Source organism: Halichoerus grypus, chromosome 4, assembly GCF_964656455.1.
Source record: "Halichoerus grypus chromosome 4, mHalGry1.hap1.1, whole genome shotgun sequence".
NCBI classification, from domain to species: domain Eukaryota; kingdom Metazoa; phylum Chordata; class Mammalia; order Carnivora; family Phocidae; genus Halichoerus; species Halichoerus grypus.
This window is the reverse complement of record NC_135715.1, coordinates 12,209,217-12,232,292: the sequence shown is the minus strand read 5'-3', so window position 1 is coordinate 12,232,292 and position 23,076 is coordinate 12,209,217. Positions and strand designations below refer to the sequence as shown.

Genomic DNA, 23,076 nt, shown 5'->3' with positions numbered 1-23,076 from the left:
CCTAATGAGATAACTACAACTATGAAAAATATACACAAGCATTAGTAAGATTAAAGACTGGTACTGTAGGGTAAATCTGGACATTAGTGTGGGGTTTCTGATTTTACATTCTGCTCACTTTCATCACCTACATGAAACAGCCTCTTGACGTCAAGAACAACAAAGAAGGTAAGGCCATAAATTCAGAATAAACAATACTCCTGCAAATTAAAGGGCGAAGAGGACTGCCCTTTATTCTGCCCTGTGAGTTAATTCCACCCACTGGGTGTCCCAAGCACTGGCCACAGCAGGATGCTTCATTTATTCAAAATGTAGTCAAAGAGAGAAATAAAGACAGAATAAACCTGTGAGTGTTTGTGACAATTCTGTGAAGACACATCTACTTTCTTTTTGTACCATTATCTTTATGAAGGATTTGGCACAGGTGCTCAATTAGTCAGAATATTAATAAGTACATTTCTCAGGCATTTTCTTACAGAGTACTACTCAATTTGAATCTTGACTTATGCCATCTGTTTTCTTCCCCATGGGGGTTGCTCTTACATTATATCAGAGAGAAAAATATCCTAGGAAAGAAGATTTTAGAAAACCGATTTTAGAACTGTATTCTTGCCATAGACCACTATCTCCTTGGTAATTATTCTATCACATTTCATCGAAATCACTATCCCCACAAATAAATCCTATCCACATCCCACCCCGCCCCCCCACACCTGCGAAGACATTCCTTTTCTAAAAATCCAATGTGAAAGTTTAAAATACGACATTAACGTAGGCACTACCAGCAAACAGCACAAGCCCGTGATCAGGGTGTACCGAATCTGCAGTGCCTGCCAATTCGGGGGTCTGTATTTCAGGGTCGAGCTGAGGGGTTGCAATCATCAAATATCAAGACCAGGCCAAGAACAGTCGGGGCAGAACCCTGCACTCCGAGACCGTCCGGTGAGGGTCGCGGCGGCCCCCTCGCGCTGGACGCAGGCGCGCGCAGGATCAGAGCAGAGGGCCGCGACCCGCGCGCGAGCCTTACCGAGGCCGGAGATGGCGCCGAAGAGGTCCTTGTGCAGGCTGCTGTCCGGCGCGATGCCAGGCTTCTGCGGCGTCACCAGCGGGGTCGCGGCTGGCAGCGAGTCCTCCTTCACAGTCTGTCCCACCGGAGGGGAAGAAGAGATAACCGGAGATGACTTTCAAAGAGCCATCGGCTATTCTCGTTAGTGGGGGGCGCGTGCCGGCGCGGGACGCAAGGGCCTGGCGGGGACGCGCCGCGTGGGGTAGGCCGGCGCCCGGCGCGCACGACCAGAGGCAGGAGCATGGATCAGACGCGGCGCGGGTCTGCGCGCAGAGCCGGCTTGGTCCGCGCGCAGAGCCGGCTTGGTCCGCAAAGTCACTGTCTGTTGCCCCAGAAGGCCTAGCACGTCCCCCCACCAGAGCTCGGATGCCCAGCATTTCCTCATATTGTTTCTTCCCTCAGGAAAAGCCTCCCAGGCTCTTTCTAACTGGAACACTGGTTTTTCTCTCACATCCGAAATCCTCCCAAATGAGCAACAGTGACAATAGCAGCCCTGGAAAGCTCTGCAAGCTTGCAGCTTCGTGCGAACTCTCAGTCAGTGGAGAAATTAGGTTAATTTTGAAGTTCTGTCATAAAAGGGATTTTTCTTTGGTGATTTTCTCAGGATTGGAGAACTACAAGAGGTAGCATTATACCCTGAATTCCTTATTCGGATCAGAAAAGCAGACAGGTTCAGAGAATACACGTGTGAAACACAACATTGTATGGGGTGAGATTAGTGCCCTTCGGAACTACAGAACACATTCTACACATGTGGCGCGTCTCAGTGCGCCATTATTTAGGACATGTATTCAGAGGTGGAGAGACAGCATTAAAACTCAGGACAATGCATCACTGTGGGGGGGAAGGGACAAAACACAACATGAAAATTCCCCAAGTGTATGTAATAATCACAAGGTGGAAAGACTAACAACTGAGCTCGTTCATGGGCCCAGAATAAAAGGGAAAAGGAAATTACTGCACTGGTAGCACTGTGCAAATGAATGCCAAACAGTCTCCACCCTAAACATTTTGAGATCATTTCTGGGATCATCCTTCAGTCAACTTAATTTCCAATCCATCTTCCAATGACTGCATGAAGATAATATAAAGTGGTCAGTTTTTGGAGGTGGGGCCATATGTCACTCATGTTGGCCTCCCTGACATCTAATTTAACAGGCACAGAGAAATTTTAGCCCAAAGATGTGGCTTTTCCAAGACTGTGTAGCATGTTACCATCAGAATGAGCTAGCATGGAGCTCTCATACTACACAGGTTAGAACTACGCTTTTCTTTTTAACCTCCTCTCCCCATAAATTTTTGTTGAATGTATAGAGAAGGTCCTTATGTCTTACAAGGTATGGTCCATCAGGAAAGCATGGTTTTAAATAATGATTTTCAGCCTAAGAGTTGAAGGTTTACTGACTGACCCCATCTTAGCCAGAAATGCAATTAATCAGGAGTACTATGGATTATTATGGTTTTAGTGGCAAAAAAAAAAAAAAAAAGAATGGGTGTGTCATGGGTTGAATAGTATCCCCCCAAATTTATGTCCACCTGGACCCTCAAAATGTGACCTTATTCGGAAATAGGATCTTTGTAGATGTGATTAAGATGGAAGGTAAAATGAAGTCATCCTGGATTAGGAGCCATCCATCCAATCACTGGTGTTCTTGTAAGAAAAGGAGAGGATTTCAGAGATTGTACAGATACACACCAGGAAGAAGGCCGTGTGAAGATAGAGGCCAAGACTGTAATGATGCTGCCACAAGCCGAAGAATGCAAGGATTTGGGGCAAGCCCTGGAAGCTAGAAGAGAGGCATGGAACAAACTTTTCACACACAGCCTCCAGAGGGAACCAACCCTGTGGATACCTTGACTTTGGACTTCTGGCCTCCTGACTAGGAGAGAATGAATTTCTGTTGGTTTTGGCCACCCCATGTGTGTTGCTTGGTTACAGTAGCCACAGGAAACAAATGCAGGCTGTGTCCAGGTCTGTATGCTTACGTACACTGCCGGGGTTCACAGGGAAGGGTGACACATCCCTCACGTTGATCCGCTGGACATTCTCAATCAGCAGACCGAACAGAGGCAGGTAGAGAGTGGCTATCCTTGCTTGATGGCTCTGAAATAAAGGCACACGGCGCAAGTTTATCCCATGGCTCTGAGAACTGAATGATGGACTGAGCTGGCACTGGCCATCTCCTGCATTTGGATCCTTCCTATAAAGACTGCTATAAGGGGGCGCCTGGGTGGCTCAGTCGGTTGAGCACCTGCCTTCAGCTCAGGTCACGATCCCAGTGTCCTGAGATCAAGCCCTGCGTCGGGCTCAGTGGGGAGCCTGCTTCTCCCTCTGCTGCTCCCCCTGCTTGTGCTCTCTCTGACAAATAAATAAATATAATCTTTAAAAATAAATAAATAAATAAAGACCTCTATTAGATTTTAGTGTGTAAACAGAGAAGAGTCTTAGTGCTGTTACCATTAATTCTCTAACTGGTTACTTTCTTCATATTACTTAAAATAAAGGACATTTATCAATCCGTATTTCCTTCCATTAGAGTCCACTCACCCTTGAAGCATATCTGTCATCAAAAGAATGCTTTATCAGCAGGTTCTTGAGCACGCTGATGGCAATCAGCCGGACTTCCCTAAACTCCTGGAGGGCGGTCCCCACCTCCCTCAGTAACAGTCCCACCAAGAAGTGGTTTCTGCAGAACTCATCTGTTAATGAGTAGTCAAGCTGGAGATCTGAAATGAGGATAGATACTGCTTTAGTTACAGAGGCTATCACGCATTTTGAATAAAATAAAAGTCAAAACCACCCTTTACATTCAGCCCACCCTGTGTGTCAACAGATGATTAGATGTAGCTTCAAGTGTGAAAAGGTCAATTATCTAAAATACTGCTCCACTTCTTATCACATCAGACTCTTAAATTTAAATACAGATAACTGCACTGGATTTTGATTTTAGAAGACATTACATCTTGCATAAATATTAAGTTAGTGAATAGTTTTAATACCAATTTTTAGAACATACAGCATGTTATATTACAAATGAAATTTTGTTATTTACATGCAGGTAAAAAATAAAGTTACTGTCTAATTGACATTATAGAGAAGTAATCTGTACATAACAAACATGTAATTAAAGAAAGAATAAATATACATGGTCTCTTAAAATTTTCCTTTACTACTTGAGTTCGTTAATCTACTTCCTGGTCATGAAAGCCTATATATTCCCATTAAAACCCAATGTGTTTAAAATGAACAAGTTAGCATATAACCTCTTTATTCTGCTGTCCCTGAATGAAGAACTTATTTAACATGATTTTTAAAAATATATTCAATACTTCTGCACCTCTAAAAGCAAGTTAAAAAAAAACTAATATAAACTAACACTGAAATACACAAAACACCAAACTAAACTAGTAAATCATCAGCAAGCTAAATGATCAAACGGGAAGCTCTTCCAGAGAGCGGATAGAAGGAAACATGAAATCTACTGAAGGAGGGTAAATAAAAGTGGCTACACATCCATCTAAAGCTGAAATATACCTTTCTGTAAGCTGTAGCTAGGATCTGAATTCTTATACTGAATCTATTACTAGAGGAAAATCTATAGACACCTTCTTTGACTTTGATTCCCTATTAGTTACTTCTAAACCTATCCAAAATACTGACCCAAGTCCTATGCAGAAGCAAGGGAAAGTACCCATCTTTCCAGAATAATCACGTCCACTGTATGGTTTTTTAAGCTTTGTTTACCCTAATGACAGTGCACAGCTTGAATTCACATAAAGCCCTTACGAAAATACTATGGGTTTAACTGTGCATGTGCATGCATGCAGAGAAGGGGGGAACAGGTAAGAAGGGAGAGGAAGGGGAATGCTAAAAACATGTACTCCTATCAGTGTCATAAGGTACATTATCTGTAGGTGACCCACACCCACCTGCCGAGGGCAGCCCCCCTTGCCACCAAATACCCTGATGGTCTACTAAGAGCTTTTAAGAGTCTTCTGGGCACCTGAAGGATTTCATGTCCCTCAGCTCTGTAGGACAAAAAAACAGGACCCTACAGGGTATAGGGGAAGGTGGGCATCAGCACACATTCACTGCCCAGCCATAGGGTATAAAGGACTACCCTCAGTACCCTGATAGGAGAAAGGAAGAGAGTCACAGTCTCCAAGTACAGGTGGGTTAGTAAATGACTGCAAGGTGAGGGGAGTGAGACAAGGTTTGCAATGAGGTTGGGGTCCTAGGAGAGGGCAGAAGGAGACATGGCAGGCTCCACATAAGAGGTGCTGAGTGACTATCTGGGGAGCAAGGCGAAGATTCCCCCAGAGAGGAGGCTGTGTGAGGCTGAGGAATGTCAGGGTGGGCAAGCCCATGTTTGAGGAGCTGGGAGTCAGCAGGAATGTCTGAAGTGTGGGGAATAGTGGGGAGTAAGACCAGACAGGTGGGCCAGGTTGCATTTGGGATGCCAAATACCCAGTTGTTCCCTCGACCCAGGACACTCAATTCCTGGCTTTCTTCTGATCCTCACTCCAAAGTCACCCTGGCCATGAGGCTTTTCCTGGCCACCCTATCCCACATGCCCCGCTGCTCATTTCATATCCCCCCTCCTGGCTTTAGTTTTCTCTCCTAAGCCCTCATCACTAATACTGCACATACTTCACTTAGGTAAAACAGCTAGGGATTTTCATCCTTGTTGTCCATGACTGCCTCCCAAAGTCATGTGCATCCTAGACACCGCTGAATGCCAACTCCAGGGCCCCAATCCCCCTTCTGGCTCCTTAAAAGGCAGTCCAAGTTGATCTTGGGGAAAGATATTTATGTCTCTGAATGAATGCTTTTGTGTGTTTCTCTCTGAATTTCAGAGGCCATTGATTTAGGGTGTCGTTAATAGGTTGGTGGCATCCTTCTGTTTTTTCTTTCGGCATAATCAATCCCCAGGTACATACAAGGCACTAAACGTAGTAATATTACCTGACAGACCTGACAGACTAATTTGATTCATTTGACTTAGTGAAGACAAAGAAATCTCTATGAATTTACTCTCTTCAAACTTTAAGAAGATACAGAACAGTTAAAGACTCAACATGCAAACATAAAACGCATGTGAAAAGCCATGTTGCTTGTGATTTAGGTTACTGCCACCCCTATGGACAAGGACTATGAAAATGGTGGAATAATACATTTTTAGAGTAAAACAGGGCGTTCTGTTTGTTTGACCTCTTATAGAGATATCCTAGAGGACCTGGTGACTCCAGGAGCAAAACCCAGATCCCTCCCAGGGGTTTTAACAGCAGTATCTTAGCTACAGTGAGAATAAATTCACTGGTTTATAGTGAATTTAAAAACTGATCCAAGTATATGGGAAATGCCTAAATGAAGAGCATATATAAGCATTTCAGCAATGACTTGCATTCTTTTTCTTTTAGAGGAGGAAAATGCAAGAAAGCAAGCGTCACACCCCACACCTACCTACAGGAGTGTCATTTGACTCCACAGTTGGTGAAAGAAAAGCTAATTCATAAGAAAAAAGGAAAAGTGAAACAAATAAAAATAAACTAGAGTAAGTAAAATGGATTTCTATTTAAGAAAAGGAATTTTTCAATGAAGAAGAGTCACACTGACATGACCTGAGGTCTAATAAGTTTGCTGACAAGTTAAGTTCCCATACAACATTTTATCAATAGTTTTTTAAATGGAAATTTAACAAGAAAAAACTTAATTCATCAACAAAAAAAAAAATCAGAAAATTCTAATGTCATATCTGAATCATTCTCTTATTAAAAATGAAGGGCTTTTTGTGAAAAGACTCAGACTGACATATATAAAGATAGATTACCTTGGTATCTCTGAATCCTGCCCTTTCCAAATGGCATCGGTAAATTCAAAGGTATATAATGTTCGTGATTGCATACCACACGGAGAAATTCAAACTTGTATTCAAAGAGGGTCTGCAGGGAACAATGGTTAGTGAAAGTTAAGTGCCTCACTGAATATTTTATACAGCGTCCTAAAAACCTATTAGAAATCATACAACCAGTCGTTAGCTTCTTGACCCTCTTAAAACTGCGTGCTCTATGCTATGTTATAGATTTGAGAATGGCTGTGGGCATTTGTTTGAAAATTGGGAACACATTTCATTAAAAAATGTCCTCCACTAACTCTTAGGACATTTATTATTTTTGTTCCTCCTACGTCAAAAAGGATTTCAGGCAGCTTATAATTATAGACACAGACTTAATACAATAAAAAAAATGAGTAAGGCAGAGCTTTAAAATAGACACAGGAGGGAGGAGGTAGATAATTCTACCAGAGAAAGGCTACATGGTTACTTCCATTACCATGTTAAATAAACTATGATTCGCAACACATATACTTTTAATTTTGCAGTTGAGAAGTCTTTTCAGTTATTTATGAGGAAATCAGTAAGTATGTTTATTTTACATCCAGAATTGCATCCCTAATATCTTACACATTAATGCAAGTACTAGTTAGTATCTCCAAAAGGGGACAAGAGTGCCTCTGGGATGGAAAGAAAACTGTGACGTGAGCCCAGAGAAATAGGTGGGTTTCTGGATGTCAATCTGTGAGACAAAAAAACAGTGTGTAACATACACGCTACCTTCGGGTCTCCAGGAGCAAAGCAGCTGATGTAGTTGTTGATCTGCTTAAAGACAAAGCCCCTGTCCATGAAGGTGAAACATCTCTGCAGGGAAACAAGCCACAAAGGTGAGTATTTAGGCCCCAGCTTTTTTTTTTTTGAAAGTTGGGTTGAAATCAGCATTTACTGTTAATAAGTTTATTCTATAGCATAAAAATGCGCCATTGGCATTGACTGAGCACTTACTGTATACTAGTCACTGCTAGAATGAACATTTCGCCACTTGACTGACCTGACACCCTCTGCGCCCTGAGGTCCCTACCTTGATGAACACAGCAAGGCTGTGATTTGCATTTTTAGACGCCTCCGGATTATCTCGAAATTTCTGAGTGATGTGCGGCATCAGCATATTCACAACGGTTTCCACAGCGTGATGATAGGATGCGGGAAATCTCTGGTTTCGCAATAACTAAAAAGAATTTAGAGCAAACGTGTGTTATTTTTAAAGTTGCAACCCTCTGGGGGGAAAAAAATATCCCTGAGTCCATTTTAAAAAAACCCAGAGCTCCAATCTTATTTATCTAAAATGAGACAAGAGAAATTATTCTTTCTTCTCTCAAAATACTGTACAGGTATTCTGATACCTCATATAAGTGGTGTGCATTCGACCTGAAACCCCAAACTTCAGCCTGAGAAAGAGCCTCTCGGAGGTACTTGTAAAGAAGTGGAGATGTACCTCTACTCCCAGAGATTCTCATCAGAGCTGCGTCTTTACTGGATACTTCTGGTGGCTTGAATGCCTGTACCTCTCAGAGAACTCTTTAGAAAACAGTGGCTCAGGTTTAAGCTTCAAGTATTCAAACGGAAAATAAACAGATCAGAGACTGTATGTCACTGGTTTACTCTGCTTAGAAACAGTCCTCTTCAGGGGCGCCTGGATGACTCAGTCGGTTAAGTATCTGCCTTCAGCTCAGGTCATGATCCCAAGGATCACGGGATCTGCTTGTCCCTCTCCCTCCGCTCTTTCTCTCTCTCTCTCAAATAAATAAATAAAATATTAAAAAAAGAAACAGTCCTCTTCAAATTAACTTTACATAATAATTTCTCCCCATCAGGAATGCTTACCTACGACATTATACAGACCTCACCGGTTAGCTATCATGGGCTGTATTATCTTCCACACATCAGGCATTGCACTAGTACATGTTTTTACGTGCTTTTTCATTAAATTCTTACAAGTTTTAACTCTCATTTCACAGAGGGTTGGAGAGGTCAGGTAAATGTGTCTTCAGTCAAGAACTAACAAGTAACAAAGATTCAAACCCAGATCCACCATGAGTCCAAGGCCTGTGTTCTTTCTGCTCTTTGACACTTTGCTTCCCCACCCACGTGCCCAATAAATGAGAAAAATTACTGAGAACCTGATACGTGAAGGGGTCTGAATTATATGCTCCATGACATTTATCCACTCATGCATGTGATTCTAACAGCCACAACAGGGGGACTATCTTCACCCCCATTTTACAAATGAGAAAACTGAAGCTTAGAGAGATTCAGTAAGTATTAACTGACTTTCCTTCTCCCTTTTAGTGGTGAAACCCCTGGGTTTCACAGGTGCACACTGCTGCCAAGCTGGAGACTTCATTTCCCAGCCTAACTTGAGGCCAGAGAAAGGCCATGTGACTGAGTTCTGGCCAATGGGCTGTAAGAGAAAGACTGCTTTTCCCAGCCATGTCCATGGGATGCTTGCCTTCCAAGTCTTCTTTAGCATTGACTAGAATGTGGGGTGGTGGGTGAGCCTGGATGAGGGTGACACCTGGGCTGGATAATTGGAGAGGAGCTTGAGTCCTTGACCAACCCTGGGGGACAAGCGCCCCACTCTCAGAGCTGCCTACCAGCTTATAATTTTCCAAAAAAGAGAAATGAACCTTTTGTCTTCTTTAAACCATTATTCTGGTCTGTTTTGCAACAGCCAAACCCGTATCCCAGTATCAAAGAAACAGTATTTTCTAAAACTAGAACTGAAATTTAGTTATTTCTGCATGCATTATTTTATGCATTAAATACCAGAACCTATTGTGAATTTTGAAATGCCAGCTTTATAATAATCTCAATTCTCAAACAAATAATAAAACAATCTTTGCAAACTTATAAACTCAAGAATCCAGTGAGGGAAGGATCAAGTAATAAGTATTTGAAGTTTACCCACTTTCAAAAACAGAACTGTAAAATTAGAAATTCCAAAGGGATTTTGTTCTGTATATGCAACCCCATAACTCTGTATCCTGAGGGGTCAGCCTCAGTTGATGGTCAGCTTCCTGGACCCCAGGCAAGGCCACCTCAAACCACCAGGCATGACTGCCCGCTAACCCAAGCTGGCTACTCCTGAAAAAAGGTCTCTCAGGAAACACCTGAGGCCTTCAGAATGGGGCTTCATCAATGGCTGCTTAAACCATGAAAAGTGGATGGATGGGGTGGGCACCACTTAACCTATTAGTCACTATTATCAAAACGAAAAGTGGGACAACCAGACATTGTATGACTCCCGATGTGATGCAGCGGTACCAGTTATGAAGTATTCTTGCCCAAAAGCAAACCAAACCTAAATCAAACTGAGCTTCAACATCACCACAAGTTTACAGGAACCATGGGGGACAAAGGACCATGCCACATAACACTGCGAGGTTACGATGTAGGCAATTCTGCAGGACAAAGGGCCCCCCTACTTCAACAAATACACTGCATTAAAAAGCAAACAAATGGAGAAGGAACAGTTTGAAAATCTAAGAAACTTCAGAGACACATCAACCACATGGGGAAACCGAATACAGACAGGGTGTCCAAAGACGAAGAAATGTCGCTGACTTTGTTGAGTGTCATAATGGTACAGTGCTTCCATCTCTTCAAAGGCTTTCTCTGTTAGAGAGGACACACTCAAGTGTTTACAGATGAAATGACAGAATATTTGGTGATTGTTTTTAAAATGCTCTAAAAACAGTGTGAGATCTAAAGTCACAATGGCAGCATGCCAATAACTGTTGAAGGTGAGTGACAGAGCTTCAAACATGAGATTCATTCAACTTTTCTCTTTCCTTTCATGTTTATTTAAAACTTTCTATAATAAGAAGTTTTCATTAAAAAGAAAGAAAATGTGGTGAAGAATGGCGGATAATTAACATACCAACCAACCAACCAACCAAGCTCTTCCATGATTAGAGGTCAACTCAGTGCCTTTGAAGACTGAAATGAAGCTCTCCGTGCAGTGACAAATAGCTATTGTCAGGAGCCCTAATTTGGCAACAAAACAGTGAGGTAAGACGCATCTAAAGGTGATAAAGACCAAAGTAATTAGATGTTGCTATGGAGACTACTATACACTGAAACAGAAGAAAATGATCTAGGACAATGGGCAGCTGTCCAGAGCGGTGAGTACAGACGCGCGGGCTCGGAGGAGAGGACACTGAGACACGAAGACACTTGTCAGCCAGACGAAACCCCTACTCCTGACCTGTCCTGCTGTAGGATCTCCTCTCGGCTCTGCTGCAGCATCCCCAGTGGCCCGGCCACCGCGATCTGCTCCTCTGACACATGCTGCCGGTGTGGGGTCTGCCTCCCCAACGCCTGTCCACACCAGATCAGCCTCCTCCGGCGGACCTGCTGTGCCCCATGCCCCCACCCTGCTGTGAGCCCGACACCTCTGTGCCATCCTGCCGGCTGCTTGGCTCCTGCCACCTGACCCCTGGCCTGAGTGGATTCTCCCTGACCACCCACACTCAGCCATGCTGCGAAGGGCCCGGTGAGCCCCGCTGCTAACAGCCGGTCTGCAGACACCAGCGACGGGTTTCACCACGTCCTACATGTCTTGTCTGGGCTCCGACAGCGACTGCTACCCAAATCACTGCTTCCTTTACAAGGGAGCACTCAAATGTCTGGTTCTCTTTTCCTTGCTGTGTTCTTCTACGCTCTAGCGGTTAGAGCACTCTTTCCTACAGGCTATGTCACGGCTCCCTGAGATATAATAAATAAGACTATTAGCTAATAAACTTCATTTTCCTGGCCTTACCTGGGTATGAGCTCTTTCTCCTGCTTCATGTTCACTGTCTTCTCCCTAAGTGTGGCATCCTTCCAGGTAAAGTTCCACCCCAACCTCCACAATGCTTTATCATTTTGGAGCTCACACATACACCCTCTTCACTGTTCTCGAACCGTGCCCAGCCGAATGTCTTCTTCCTCCGAGGATGGCGTCAGCTCCAAGGCTGCCGATGCACCATCTCTGCCATTTGCATAGCTCCTCTGTGCTCTGGGCATAGCCAAGGACGGTTCCAAACACGCGCTCATGGATGGGAGTATGGATATTCACGTTCTGCCATCATGCGTTTATAGTTTGGGGGAAGTACAGGCAGTCCATGGTACATGAAGCATACCATCCTTTCCCTACTTTTCATTTGAACACTCTTTGCTTGCTCAATTAAGTCAGGAAATGGCTGAAGGCTAAACACCTAACTGAGGTTATATATTCATCCTATCCTAGGCCACATTTTCCAACCTGCAAGAAGTTCACCTGTGGAATGCTAGCAATTTGGCTTGATTCAAGGTGGGAGGAGAGGAAATTCCCAAAAAGTCTGCTGAAATTATAACTGCTAAATATAAGTGATAGAAAAGAAACACCTAAAATGTGTTGAGCATAGAGGCTGAGTGGGGTTCAGAGTTGGGAACTTCTTAGTAGGCCTTGACGAGGTTGGTTTTATATTTTCCTCAAAAACTGCTTATTGTAAATTCCAAGCACATGTCACCTATGGAACACTTCAGTCTGGCACAGTCATATGTAATCAATCCAAACTCTGCAGGTCCATCTGCGGTAGTAAGGAAGTCGCTTATTTTAGATGCTAGTTAAAGGAAGGCTCTGATTTACAGCCTTCCTCAACAAATGGCACAAAGTGCAGTTTGATTGGCTGGGATGGGGAGGTGGACACATGTGGCCACGTCCATCTTCAGCAAGAGTGTAGCATTAGAAGCTGGCCTACCAGCATGCACCTTCTACAGGGGCATCTCCTTCTACATAAATATGCAGCAGATGGAATGACCCCAGTACCAGCAAGAGTGTACAACCAAGCCTCAGCTCAACAGACTATGCCTCCAAATGCTGATCTATGCTAAATATTCTTGGGAAAGGCACTTTCAGCTGCACTGAAAGCATTACTTGGCTCTTACATGAGTCTGTGGCCCAGGTGCCCCTACTAGACAGATGTGTGCCTGGTCATGGCATTTTAAGAAAGACTCACCAATGAGGGAAAAAAATCAAGGTCAGGTTTATAAACACATTGGATTTACTAATAATCCTCAGTCTAAAAGTATAAAAACTCTGAGAGGAATTTGATCATGACTCTGGAAATCACAAATGGCACAGGAATGGTGAATATAAACTTGTTCCCTCAATTCAGAACACTGGGATCAGGGACGAGGACATATAATTCTTAAGATGCAAATAAAGACGGACCTAAAAATAACTAATTCAAACACATAAAACTCATTACTCCTAAGATATGAGGCAAATGAATAAAACCTTCAAAATATGTGAGAAGTTCCTAGATCTATAATGTGTGATTCGGGGAAGGAGTGGCATGGCGTCAGGTGACATGGAAGAAGTCAGAGGGGAGCCCTCTAGAAGTGAAATGTTAAACTCTCCAAAGTGGTAAGTAGGTATTTTGAATCTCTTTTTATAGTAAATTATCTTATGGTTAAGCTTTCTCCTTTTGGATGCCAGTGTGTTTCTTTTTATGCTGGATAACAATTTTTAAATAAACTACTTCTAAAAATTCTCTGAATATTCTTTTAGGGCCAAGATATAATTAACTTACAGAAAAGGTTGTGCATGGTAGCATTTGAGCAGTCTGTTCTAAAGAGTTCCAAAAACAAACTACCTCCCAGAAGTGCCGGAGAGTTAAGTTATAAGACTGGAAAGGGCAGATCATCTGGGAGAAGCCGATTCTGACTCTAGCATGACTTCTAGGCTCTGCTCTGCTGTGTGACCCTGTGCAGGGCACCTCACGGGTCTATACTCCATCTCAACCTCTGCGGCACATGGGAGCAGCTGGACCAGAAGATAGCTTTCAGGTCCCTACCATCCCTAAATTTCTATGGTTTAATTTAGCATCTTGAGAAAAAGACACATGCAATTAAATTACTCTATTTAAATTTTCTATCACAGTTCTCGGAAAGAGATGTTACTGATACTTATACTTCCTTTTTCTTTTTTAAGATTTTATTTATTTTGACAGTGAGACAGAGAGAGAGAGAGCACACAGCAGGGGGAGTGGCAGGCAGAAGGAGAAGCAGGCTGCCAGCTGAGCAGGGAGCCTGGTGCAGGACTTGATCCCAGGACCCTGGGATCATGACCTGAGCTGAAGGCAGACGCTTAACCAACTGAGCCACCCAGGAGCCCGATACTTTCACTTCTGTGGGTATTTCAAAAGTGCTCATTACCTCTTTGACCATTGCTCCCGTGGTCTAGTCATGCACTTTCCCACCTAAACTCTGCGACAGCACAAACCACGCCTCACTTAACTTTGTAACCCTTGAGCTTGCCTATAAGTAAGGGCTCTCAATGAATACTTCCTGAACAAACAGTTATATTTTTAAATATACTCAAGCCACCAATCTTTCTGGAGTGATTACATTTACTTAGAGCCAAAAATAATGAAAAATCCATTGGGGCCTTGTTATGGAATGAACTGTGTCTCCTTAAAATTTGTATGTTGAAGTCCTAACCCAGAGTCTCTCAGCATATGACTATATTTGGAGACAGGATCTTTAAAGAGGTAATTAAGTTAAAACGAGGTCATTAAGGTGAGCCTTCATCCAACAAGACTGGTGTCCTTACAAGAGAGAAGATTTGGACACAGACATGCACAGAAGGAAGACAATGCACAGACACGGGGAGAAGGCAGCCATCTACAAGCCAAGGAGAGAGGCCTCAGAAACCAACCCTACAGACACCTTGATCTCAGACTTCTAGCCTCCAGAATTGCGTGGAAATAAATTTCTATTGTTAAGGACACCCAGGCTGTGGTACTTGCTGTGGAAGCCTGAGCAAACTAAGGCAAGCCTACAGCCTATCCTGCACATGACATTTTTAACGTAGAAGTACTACATCCAAATGACCTGCGTGTGTGCATGCATGCGTGTGTGCGTGCATGCGTATGTGCATGCATGCGTGTGTGCGTGCGTGCGTGCGTGTGTGTGTGCGTGCACACGCACTTAGCTGCGTACTGCCAAGTAGACAATCTGCTAGGTTTTTTACTTGGCAGGCTATCCTGGCATGATTTAGATGGTGTGTTACTCTGTGGAAAGCAGGGCCCACCTCCATCTGGCATCTGCCTGTGCACTAAAACCGGAATTAAAAGAAAAAAAAAAAAAGAAGGAGGAAACCACCTGGTCAGGTACCAGTGCCCATTCTACTAGAGGAAAGTGTGGCTTTCAGTTCTGAGCTGCCAACCTTCTGCCCGACAAAATCCAGCAGCCTTTCCCAAGGCTTTCTCCCAGAGTCCAGATCCCTGGTGCAGGGAGCTAGATCTTCACCCTCCTTCCCCGTGGCCTCCCTGTCCTCCCTTTATTCACTGTGACAGATTGCTAGTCACCATGACCCGCTCCCTGCACGTGGGCCTCCTGTTCTCCACGAGACTCAAGACCCTGCACAATGCAACGCAGACAGCATTCATTCATAGTCATAACGGCAACTCCAAGAGTATGCACACCTCAAAAGGGACTTTGTCACTTGACCACTGAGTTTACCACATTAGAATCTTATAAAAATGTGTCCACACTGAGCCTCAGACAGCCAGTCACACCCAGACAGGCATCAGTCCAGAGAGGCCTGAAGGGTATCCCCAGGACACCTTCAGCATGGGGACCCAGTGTCACACACACCCAGGCACCTCAGCAAGGAGTTATCTCCAACTCCCTTCACTGCTTCCAGGAGACATGAAGTAACATCAGACACTCTCATCTAAGTCCCTGAGAAAGGTCTACAATGTTCAAGACTGGGTAATTACATTTACATTAAATGCTTAAACTGTTACTCTCATTTCAACAGACTTGAAGACTTCCAAGCTATACAAAGGAAAAGACAGAGTTTTCTTTGGACTTGGTAACACACGCTTCAGGAGAGTGGGCTTTCAAGCCAGACTGGTCTCAAAACGTGGCCACTCGCTCCATTCGCTAGCAGTGAGGCCTCGGCAAGTAACTCGCTCCGGGCTCAGTTTCTTCATCTATAAAATGTGGGGCAGTACTTTATGATAGCCCTATGGCTTTATTACTTGGAATAAAATGCTTTCTTACTTGGAAAGCACCTAGAACTGTGCTGTAACTGGCAACAGAGAGCATTGGTGAATGTGAGCTACAAAGCAACAAAAAGACTTGCCCCTAAGAGCCACAACACAAGCCCTGATCGAAGTGACATACCTTAACTTTGGAGTTCTCTATCAAATGCTGAGCCATGGATTTTATCAAAACGTCAAAGAAAAACCATGAATACTGAAAGAAAAAAAAAAAAAGGATCCGGTGAGAAACCCAACAATTAGGAGGCGAGATGTTTACTCTCTTAAGCTGACAATGTTACAGATGCAAAACAGGTGCGACCCCAAAGCAGGGCTGAACCACTCGGCAAAGTATTATCGGACCAGAGGTGCACGGAGCTGCTCTCCGGCTTTCGCGTGTCCCACAACCAGGACTGCATCCCACTAGGAAGCTGGGTGCACATGCTCAGCACGGCACAAGCCAACAAGAGGCACTGCTGGATTAGATTTGTGACCTTTCCTCCTGACTGAGCCTCCCCTGCTGATGCTGCCTTTATTATCTCCACCTCGGTGTCCTCCACCCATTCGAATATAATGACTTCTTAAAACTTAAGAGCCCGTGAAATTTTAAATATAGTAATATTTTGCAGGTCTGTTAGAAGCACAAGTATATGCAGCAAAGTTGGTCCCTGTCTAAGACACACAAGAAGGGTGAACTGATCAGGCTACCGCGTTCGGATTTTCTTCCATCAATTTCAATACTGCAGAGCCACACTGCCCCCCCACCCCCACCCCACATACCTTAAGTAGTTTATTGCTGGTGAGGAAGTCAGCAGAAGGCTTGAGAATTGTGGTCATGGCTTTCGTCAGTTCTTCGTGCACGGTCTTGTATTCGGAAGCAATGTACGGCTCAGCTTTATAAGCATACTTTGAAGAAAAGGGAAAGATATTTTAATGTCCCTGTTATCTAGGATGGGCTGAAAGCAGGAGAGGCTCTAAGGGATGGCGGTGAGGGACTGAGGTACAAGTGCAGGGTGGGAGAGGAAGGTGTGGTAACAGAAGGGGGGAAGGGTGACACAAAGAGGGAGCCCAGGATACCTTCAGGGAACCCATAACAATACGGGAACCACCTGGCTCAAGTCAGTGGTCCTCCAGCCCACAATTCCACCTCCCAAGGACTTCAAGGAATGTGTCACCCGACACTGGGTGACTTGATTCTGTAACTGTAATTTACAGAGGTGTCTAAGACTAAATAGAATGTGTGTAACTTTTCAGAATGGTAACCGCCACTGTCTATTGAATAGTGTTACATAAATGAAGAACCTGTTGATATTCATCCTAGTGACATCTCTTGCTGTCCCACATAATTATCTAATTTGATGGTGGCCAGCGCTAACCTTCTCATCTCAGGAGAAACAGTTTTACTGCAAATTTTAGTTGGGAAAAAGAAAGATGAAAACAATAGGGCTATATCAAAGGCCTACCAAGAGCAACTTAAAATTCTTCTTTAAAATTCCACGTCATTATTATTTGCAAAACCCATTATAAGAAATGTACGTTGAAAAAATTAAATTAAGTAAATAAATGAATGGCTGCCCCTCTCTGGACTTCCTCTCATTCAGGTACAAGCACTGGCTAAGGTATAGAAGAGAAAGCAGAGGTATTAAGTTTCATCCCAAAATAACTAGGTTTTTAAAAAATGAGTCCTTAGAAGGAAAATTGGAGAGCCACAGATTTAAATGATCGGGACCGTTTATTTTACATACCTTAACATATGACCTCAAGTGGCTCTCCAATCCTTCCTCATGGCACTGGGCAACCACATGAATAATGACCCTACACACCACAGAAATGAATAAAGCAATGAATAGTAATGTGAAAATGAAAACATTTCATTATTACACAGTAGTTGCAGAACAATGATGATGCTATTGGCACCACAGGAAACAAGGAAACGAGTAATTAGATGGGGTCCCTATACATGGGATCAAAAGAAATTTCTTAAATATAATGGTCAACACATACTAGCATCCCAGATATGTATGACCGTGCTCCAGATGTGGACAGACTGAAAGGGAAGAAGGTATCCGCCTATCCGCCTCTCTTACCGTGTCACGTTGACGGCAACTTCCTCCTGGGTTGCTCTGGTGAGGACGCGGAATAGCTGGTTTAGGATGGTGGGCAAGAAGGCGATCATCACGTGGCCTTCCATCGCATGCAGGCTCTACAGACATGGAATGGCATTTGTGTTATCTTCTTAAAAGGATACCAACCCTGCTCTCTCTCTCAAATAAAGGAAAATCTTACGGGGAAAAAAAAAAGAGACCAACCCCACGCAATTTCCACTCAGTTCCAAACAAGGATGGAAGAAGTCTATCTAAATAATGGAAGGCAGTGGCAGGCAGAATAAGGGACAAAGATGTTCACATCCTAATCCCCAGAACCTGTGAATATGTTACATGGCAAAAGGGAATTAAGGCGGCCTTAAGGTAGGGGGACCATCCTGGATTATTCAGGTGGACACAAAGTCATCACAAGGGTCCTTAATGTCGGAAGAGGGAGGTAGAAGGAGAGAGTCAGAGGAGACGTGCCTAAGGAAAGAATGGTCAGAGATGGAACATTGTTGGCTTTGAGATGGAGGAAGAGGTCACAAGCAAAGGAATGAGGAATGAGGGCTGGGAAAGGTCAAGGAAACAGATTCACTCCCAGAGTTTCCAGAAAGGAACTCAGCCATGTTAATAACACCTTGATTTGAGCCAGTGAGGCCTGTGTCAGACTTCGGACCTACAGAAGTGTAAGAAAATAAATTCATGTTGTTTGAAGCCACCAAGTTTGTGGTAATTTGTTATAGCAGCAATAGAAAACTAATACAAAGACTCTTCTTAAAGTCATAAGGCTCTCTGTGAGATACCTGAAAGGGTACTTGGCCAAGCAGTGATTTCAGAACTCTCATTCCATGTTCCTTGCTGAAGTCAAACAAACTTGTATTCCATTTCTCACATTTCTTTTTTTTTTTTAAAGATTTATTTATTTGAGAGCGAGCAAGCATGTGCGGGGAGGGGCAGAGGGAAAGGGAGCATCTCAAGCAGACTCCCCACTGAGCGCGGAGGCCAATGTGGGGCTCAATCCCAGGATCCTGAGATTGTAACCTGATCTGAAATCAAGAGCTGGCCACTTAACTGACTGAGCCACCCAGGTGCCCCCATTTCTCACATTTCTTATATTTTGTCCTCATGCCTAGGATGCTCTTTTAGCTACTCTCCTTTTAAAAAAATATTCCCATGGAATCACACTCTGGATAAAACTCCCCTAGATAAACCTCACCTTGCTCTCACTATTCCATGATGCTGGGAGCCTCCAACCCCTGCACAACACTGGGGTTGGGCATGTGCCTTCTTTCTGTTTTTTCAGGGGTTTTTTGTTTGTTTGTTTGTTTTTTGGGTTTTTTTCCCCTACCTAGCACACATTCTCCAAGGTTATGTTATCTCCTATAGTGAACTAGAAATTATTTAACCGTGGGACTAAAGCACACTTCTTATGTGCCTGTTACTGTGCTCTGCACCCGGGGAGCACTCAACAGATAGGCCTGTGTTAGTGAGTGATTTTCTATGCAGAGAACAATGTGTTTTGAGTTGGGCCTAAAAACAGTACATGTGGGATGAGGATGAAGGCAGGAGTTGTCCTATTTCTTCGCTTTTTCTTCTTCTTTTCTTTTTTTAATTAGTTTTTTCTTTTAATTCCAGTATAGTTAACATATAGTGTTCTGGAGTTGTCCTATTTCTGAATCCACTTCTTGCCACCATCTAAAACCATACAGAAGCTATCAACGTGAAAGTATCTAGCTAAGAACATCCTTACAAGGTTCCCGAGTGGTAAGAACAATACTCGACACCAAAAAGAAAACCCAACCTACCCCAAACTCATTAAAAAGGGGTTACTAAGAAAGTCATCTGATACCTTAAGGTATTTTACAAGTTCACTCCCTAAGGCTTGGGCTCCAGATTCGGTTTTCTGGCAGTACTGGAAAAAATTATGTAAATGCTGATCCTGGGAGAAAAAAAAGAAGAGAAAGAAAGAAAGCCTGTTAGCATAATGCTGTGGAAACAGGAGTATTTGCTTCTTGCAGCATGCATGTTTTATTTAGATATGAAACTGACCATATAAAAATGAAAACATCAAAGAGATAAAAATAAATTTTAAAGAAGATTTCAAAGATCCTCCAACAAAAGAGGAAATTGTTGAAAAATGTTACTTATACTATTCGCTTATATCAGTACATAGGAGCACCTTATAATGTACTTTCTTCAATGAAGGACCTCTAGAGTAAAAATATATCCATATGACATATCAATTAGGATTTCATTTTGCCAAAAAATCATGCAAACTCATTCACTCGGCAATCACTGCTCATGCTAGTGGAATAAAACATACCTGAGTATACACTGTGGAAACCAGGTGAGTTGAAACTTTTAGCAGTGGCTTGCTTCCGTCTACCCATTTAATTTCTGGACCATAATGCTGAAAAGATAGGGAAGGGAAAAAAAACATCCCAACAGATTAGTGATCTTGGCTTCAAACACCATGTTCACAGAGGGGACTGATGAGGTGTCAAAGGCCCAAACAGCGTCAGTGACTCAATAGTTACGGCTGGCTAACAGCAGGAATGCAACCAATACTAATTTCCGCCCACTTTCTTCCCCCAAGTATAGTGCTCTCCTTCCTGGATTTTCTAAGTTATCTTTTGCTTAGTTGCAGCTGTAGAATTACTGTCCATTTGAGAGGGAAAGAAGGCTATTTCACCAGTGACTTAGCCAAACCAGAGCTCAGGATTGTGAAAGTGATGGCAGAAGATACCGCATCCAGCAAATAGGACAGTAGAAGAAGTCCTAACATGGGGAAAGGGCTAATCATCTGTGGGTGCTTATTTTGACTTTTGAAACCTCCATTTTCTCTTGTTCAGACTAGCAATTTTAACTGAATGTTATATGATTTCCCCTGATTTTGGAATATTTTGACCATTTGTCCATAACATGGACCCAAATTTGGCACTACTTAAAAAAAAAAAAAAATGCAAAACCAACTAACTGATTGGAGAAATCTAAGAAAATTCAGGCTTTAATGAATCAGAAAATGTATCAGAACGGGCTACCCTGTAGGCGAGATTTGTTACTAGACTTACCCTAAGCTGGAAGACAATTCCTAATAGTCTGTGTGACTCTAAGAACACATCCTTACTTGAGCATGGCTAGTTTGCAGCGAAAAACTTCTACCTCATCCAGTGTCTCCAAGTCTCCATTCCCCTGCTGAGACGCTGTTGGTTCAGGGCTTCTAAAATGCCCAAACCATAATTCTAAAGTGTGCTGTCAGTAGCACTGCCTTCCACTGCCCTATGTTTACTTGAAAATGAATAACTAAAACTAAAATGTTGGGACCAGCAAAAATACTATGTGCTTTTTTTGTGTTATTCTTGCTTTAGTTGATTTTTCATGTTTTCTGAAGGTCCTAGGATAAATCAATCTTAAAGTCCTATACCCTGCCCATCCCAAGCTCCTGGTAGCCAAGGTAGCCAGATGGGAGATTGGCTGAGACAGGAACGTGCTGTTCACTAGTCACCACCCTTCCATCCTTCAGGAGAGGAAGCCAGGAATATCCAACTGTTGAAAAAAAGCACAAAAAACTTCACTGTAGGTATTTGAAAATGTATGAAAGAAAGTCAATGCCATTAAACTGCCTGATCTTTAAGGCCCTGAATCTAGTCTCTGCAGAACATTGTCTACAATGTACTTTGGCCTCTTTGGGATTACAATTCTAAAATGATCTTTTATAAAAACTTACATATGCAGATCAGGCATGCTACCTTCACAAACTTCATCTAAAAACTCCACAAAGGGGCATGCCTGGGTGGTTCAGTAAGTGTCTGACTTTGGCTCAGGTCAAGATCTACGGGTCCTGGGATGGAGCCCTGCATTGGGCTCCGTGCTCAGTGGGGAGTCTGCTTGTTCCTCCCCCTCTGCCCCTCCCCTGGCTCATGCTCTCCCCCCACAAATAAATAAAATCTTTAAAAAAATAAAAATTCCGCAAGAGGATGAGGGTTCAGAATCAAAATAAAACTTAAGAACCTAATATGTAAGTTATGAACAATCAAGGGAATGATGAAATCCCAAACCTTGTGTTTCAACAACATCCTTCTTCTTTGTGCTCCCTTTACTTGAATTATCACAGCTGACATGGAAGAATGTGAACAACAAGTGGTGCTTTTCGTGCAGCTGGGTGGGCAGTTCTATTTTAATCTGCAAGGAAGACAAAATAACAATCTTTTTAATATCTTAAGACAAAAATTCTCAATGAAAGCAGCCACACGACATGTCACTTGTGCATTGGGTCTCCAAACTCAGATTAACATTTGCAGTCAAATAAATCAGAGAACATAAACTGTGCTAAAGAAGAAATGGATCCATAATACACTGTTATGGGCTGAATGTGTGTGTCCCCACCCACCTCCCAAATTGGTTATGTTAAAATCCTAACCCCTCCAGGTGATGGTATTTGGAGGTGGGGTCTTTGGGGGTGATTAGGTCATGAGGGTGGAGCCCTCATGAATGGGATTAATGCTCTTACAAGAGATCCAACAAAGCCCTCCCCCCTCCCTTTCCACCATGTGAGGGTACAATTGTGACCAGGAGAAAGATGGCTGTCACCCGGCCATGTTGGCATCGTGACCTACAACTTCAGCCTCCAGAACTGTGAGCAGTAAATATCTGCTGTTTACAATCCACCCAGTCTGGTATTTTGTTACAGTAGCCTGAACAGACCAAGACATTCACCGACCAGAAATGGGAGAACTGGTATTTCAACTCTAGAAAGAACTGGAAACCACGACATCAACCACTACATGAACTTAACACAGCAACAGCATGATGAAAAACCAGGATAGAACATTTAAAAGTAAGATTCGTATAGTAGTTTTAATGAACGACACTATCATTCTACATAAAGAAACCCAATAATGAGAAAGAAAGATTCTCAGGTCTGACAAATATAACTATCCTTAAGTATGAATTTGAAAGAATATATGTCAGAATATTAATTGTGGTAGTAATAGAGGAGAGATTTTGACTTTTCT

The 23,076-nt window shown here is 43.0% G+C and overlaps 1 protein-coding gene across 27 annotated transcripts in view; it reads right to left on the bottom strand.

Annotated features, from left to right (window-relative positions):
- DOCK9 (dedicator of cytokinesis 9) overlaps positions 1 to 23,076 on the bottom strand; it is a 327,271-nt gene that overhangs the window by 107,167 nt on the left and 197,028 nt on the right. For all 27 annotated transcript variants that reach the window (XR_013446892.1, XM_078070150.1, XM_078070157.1 and 24 more), the window contains exons 20-33: positions 22,120 to 22,243; positions 21,486 to 21,607; positions 20,385 to 20,471; positions 19,911 to 20,000; positions 18,062 to 18,177; positions 17,720 to 17,789; positions 16,755 to 16,880; positions 16,120 to 16,191; positions 7,982 to 8,128; positions 7,681 to 7,764; positions 6,898 to 7,009; positions 3,615 to 3,793; positions 3,057 to 3,170; positions 1,028 to 1,142 (exon numbers count right to left, since the gene is read on the bottom strand). Coding sequence is in view for 26 of the 27 variants with exons in the window: in XM_078070150.1 (XP_077926276.1) it covers positions 1,028 to 1,142; positions 3,057 to 3,170; positions 3,615 to 3,793; positions 6,898 to 7,009; positions 7,681 to 7,764; positions 7,982 to 8,128; positions 16,120 to 16,191; positions 16,755 to 16,880; positions 17,720 to 17,789; positions 18,062 to 18,177; positions 19,911 to 20,000; positions 20,385 to 20,471; positions 21,486 to 21,607; positions 22,120 to 22,243 (1,558 nt within the window). In the remaining variant the exon portion in view is untranslated. The remainder of the gene's footprint in view (positions 1 to 1,027; positions 1,143 to 3,056; positions 3,171 to 3,614; positions 3,794 to 6,897; positions 7,010 to 7,680; positions 7,765 to 7,981; positions 8,129 to 16,119; positions 16,192 to 16,754; positions 16,881 to 17,719; positions 17,790 to 18,061; positions 18,178 to 19,910; positions 20,001 to 20,384; positions 20,472 to 21,485; positions 21,608 to 22,119; positions 22,244 to 23,076) is intronic.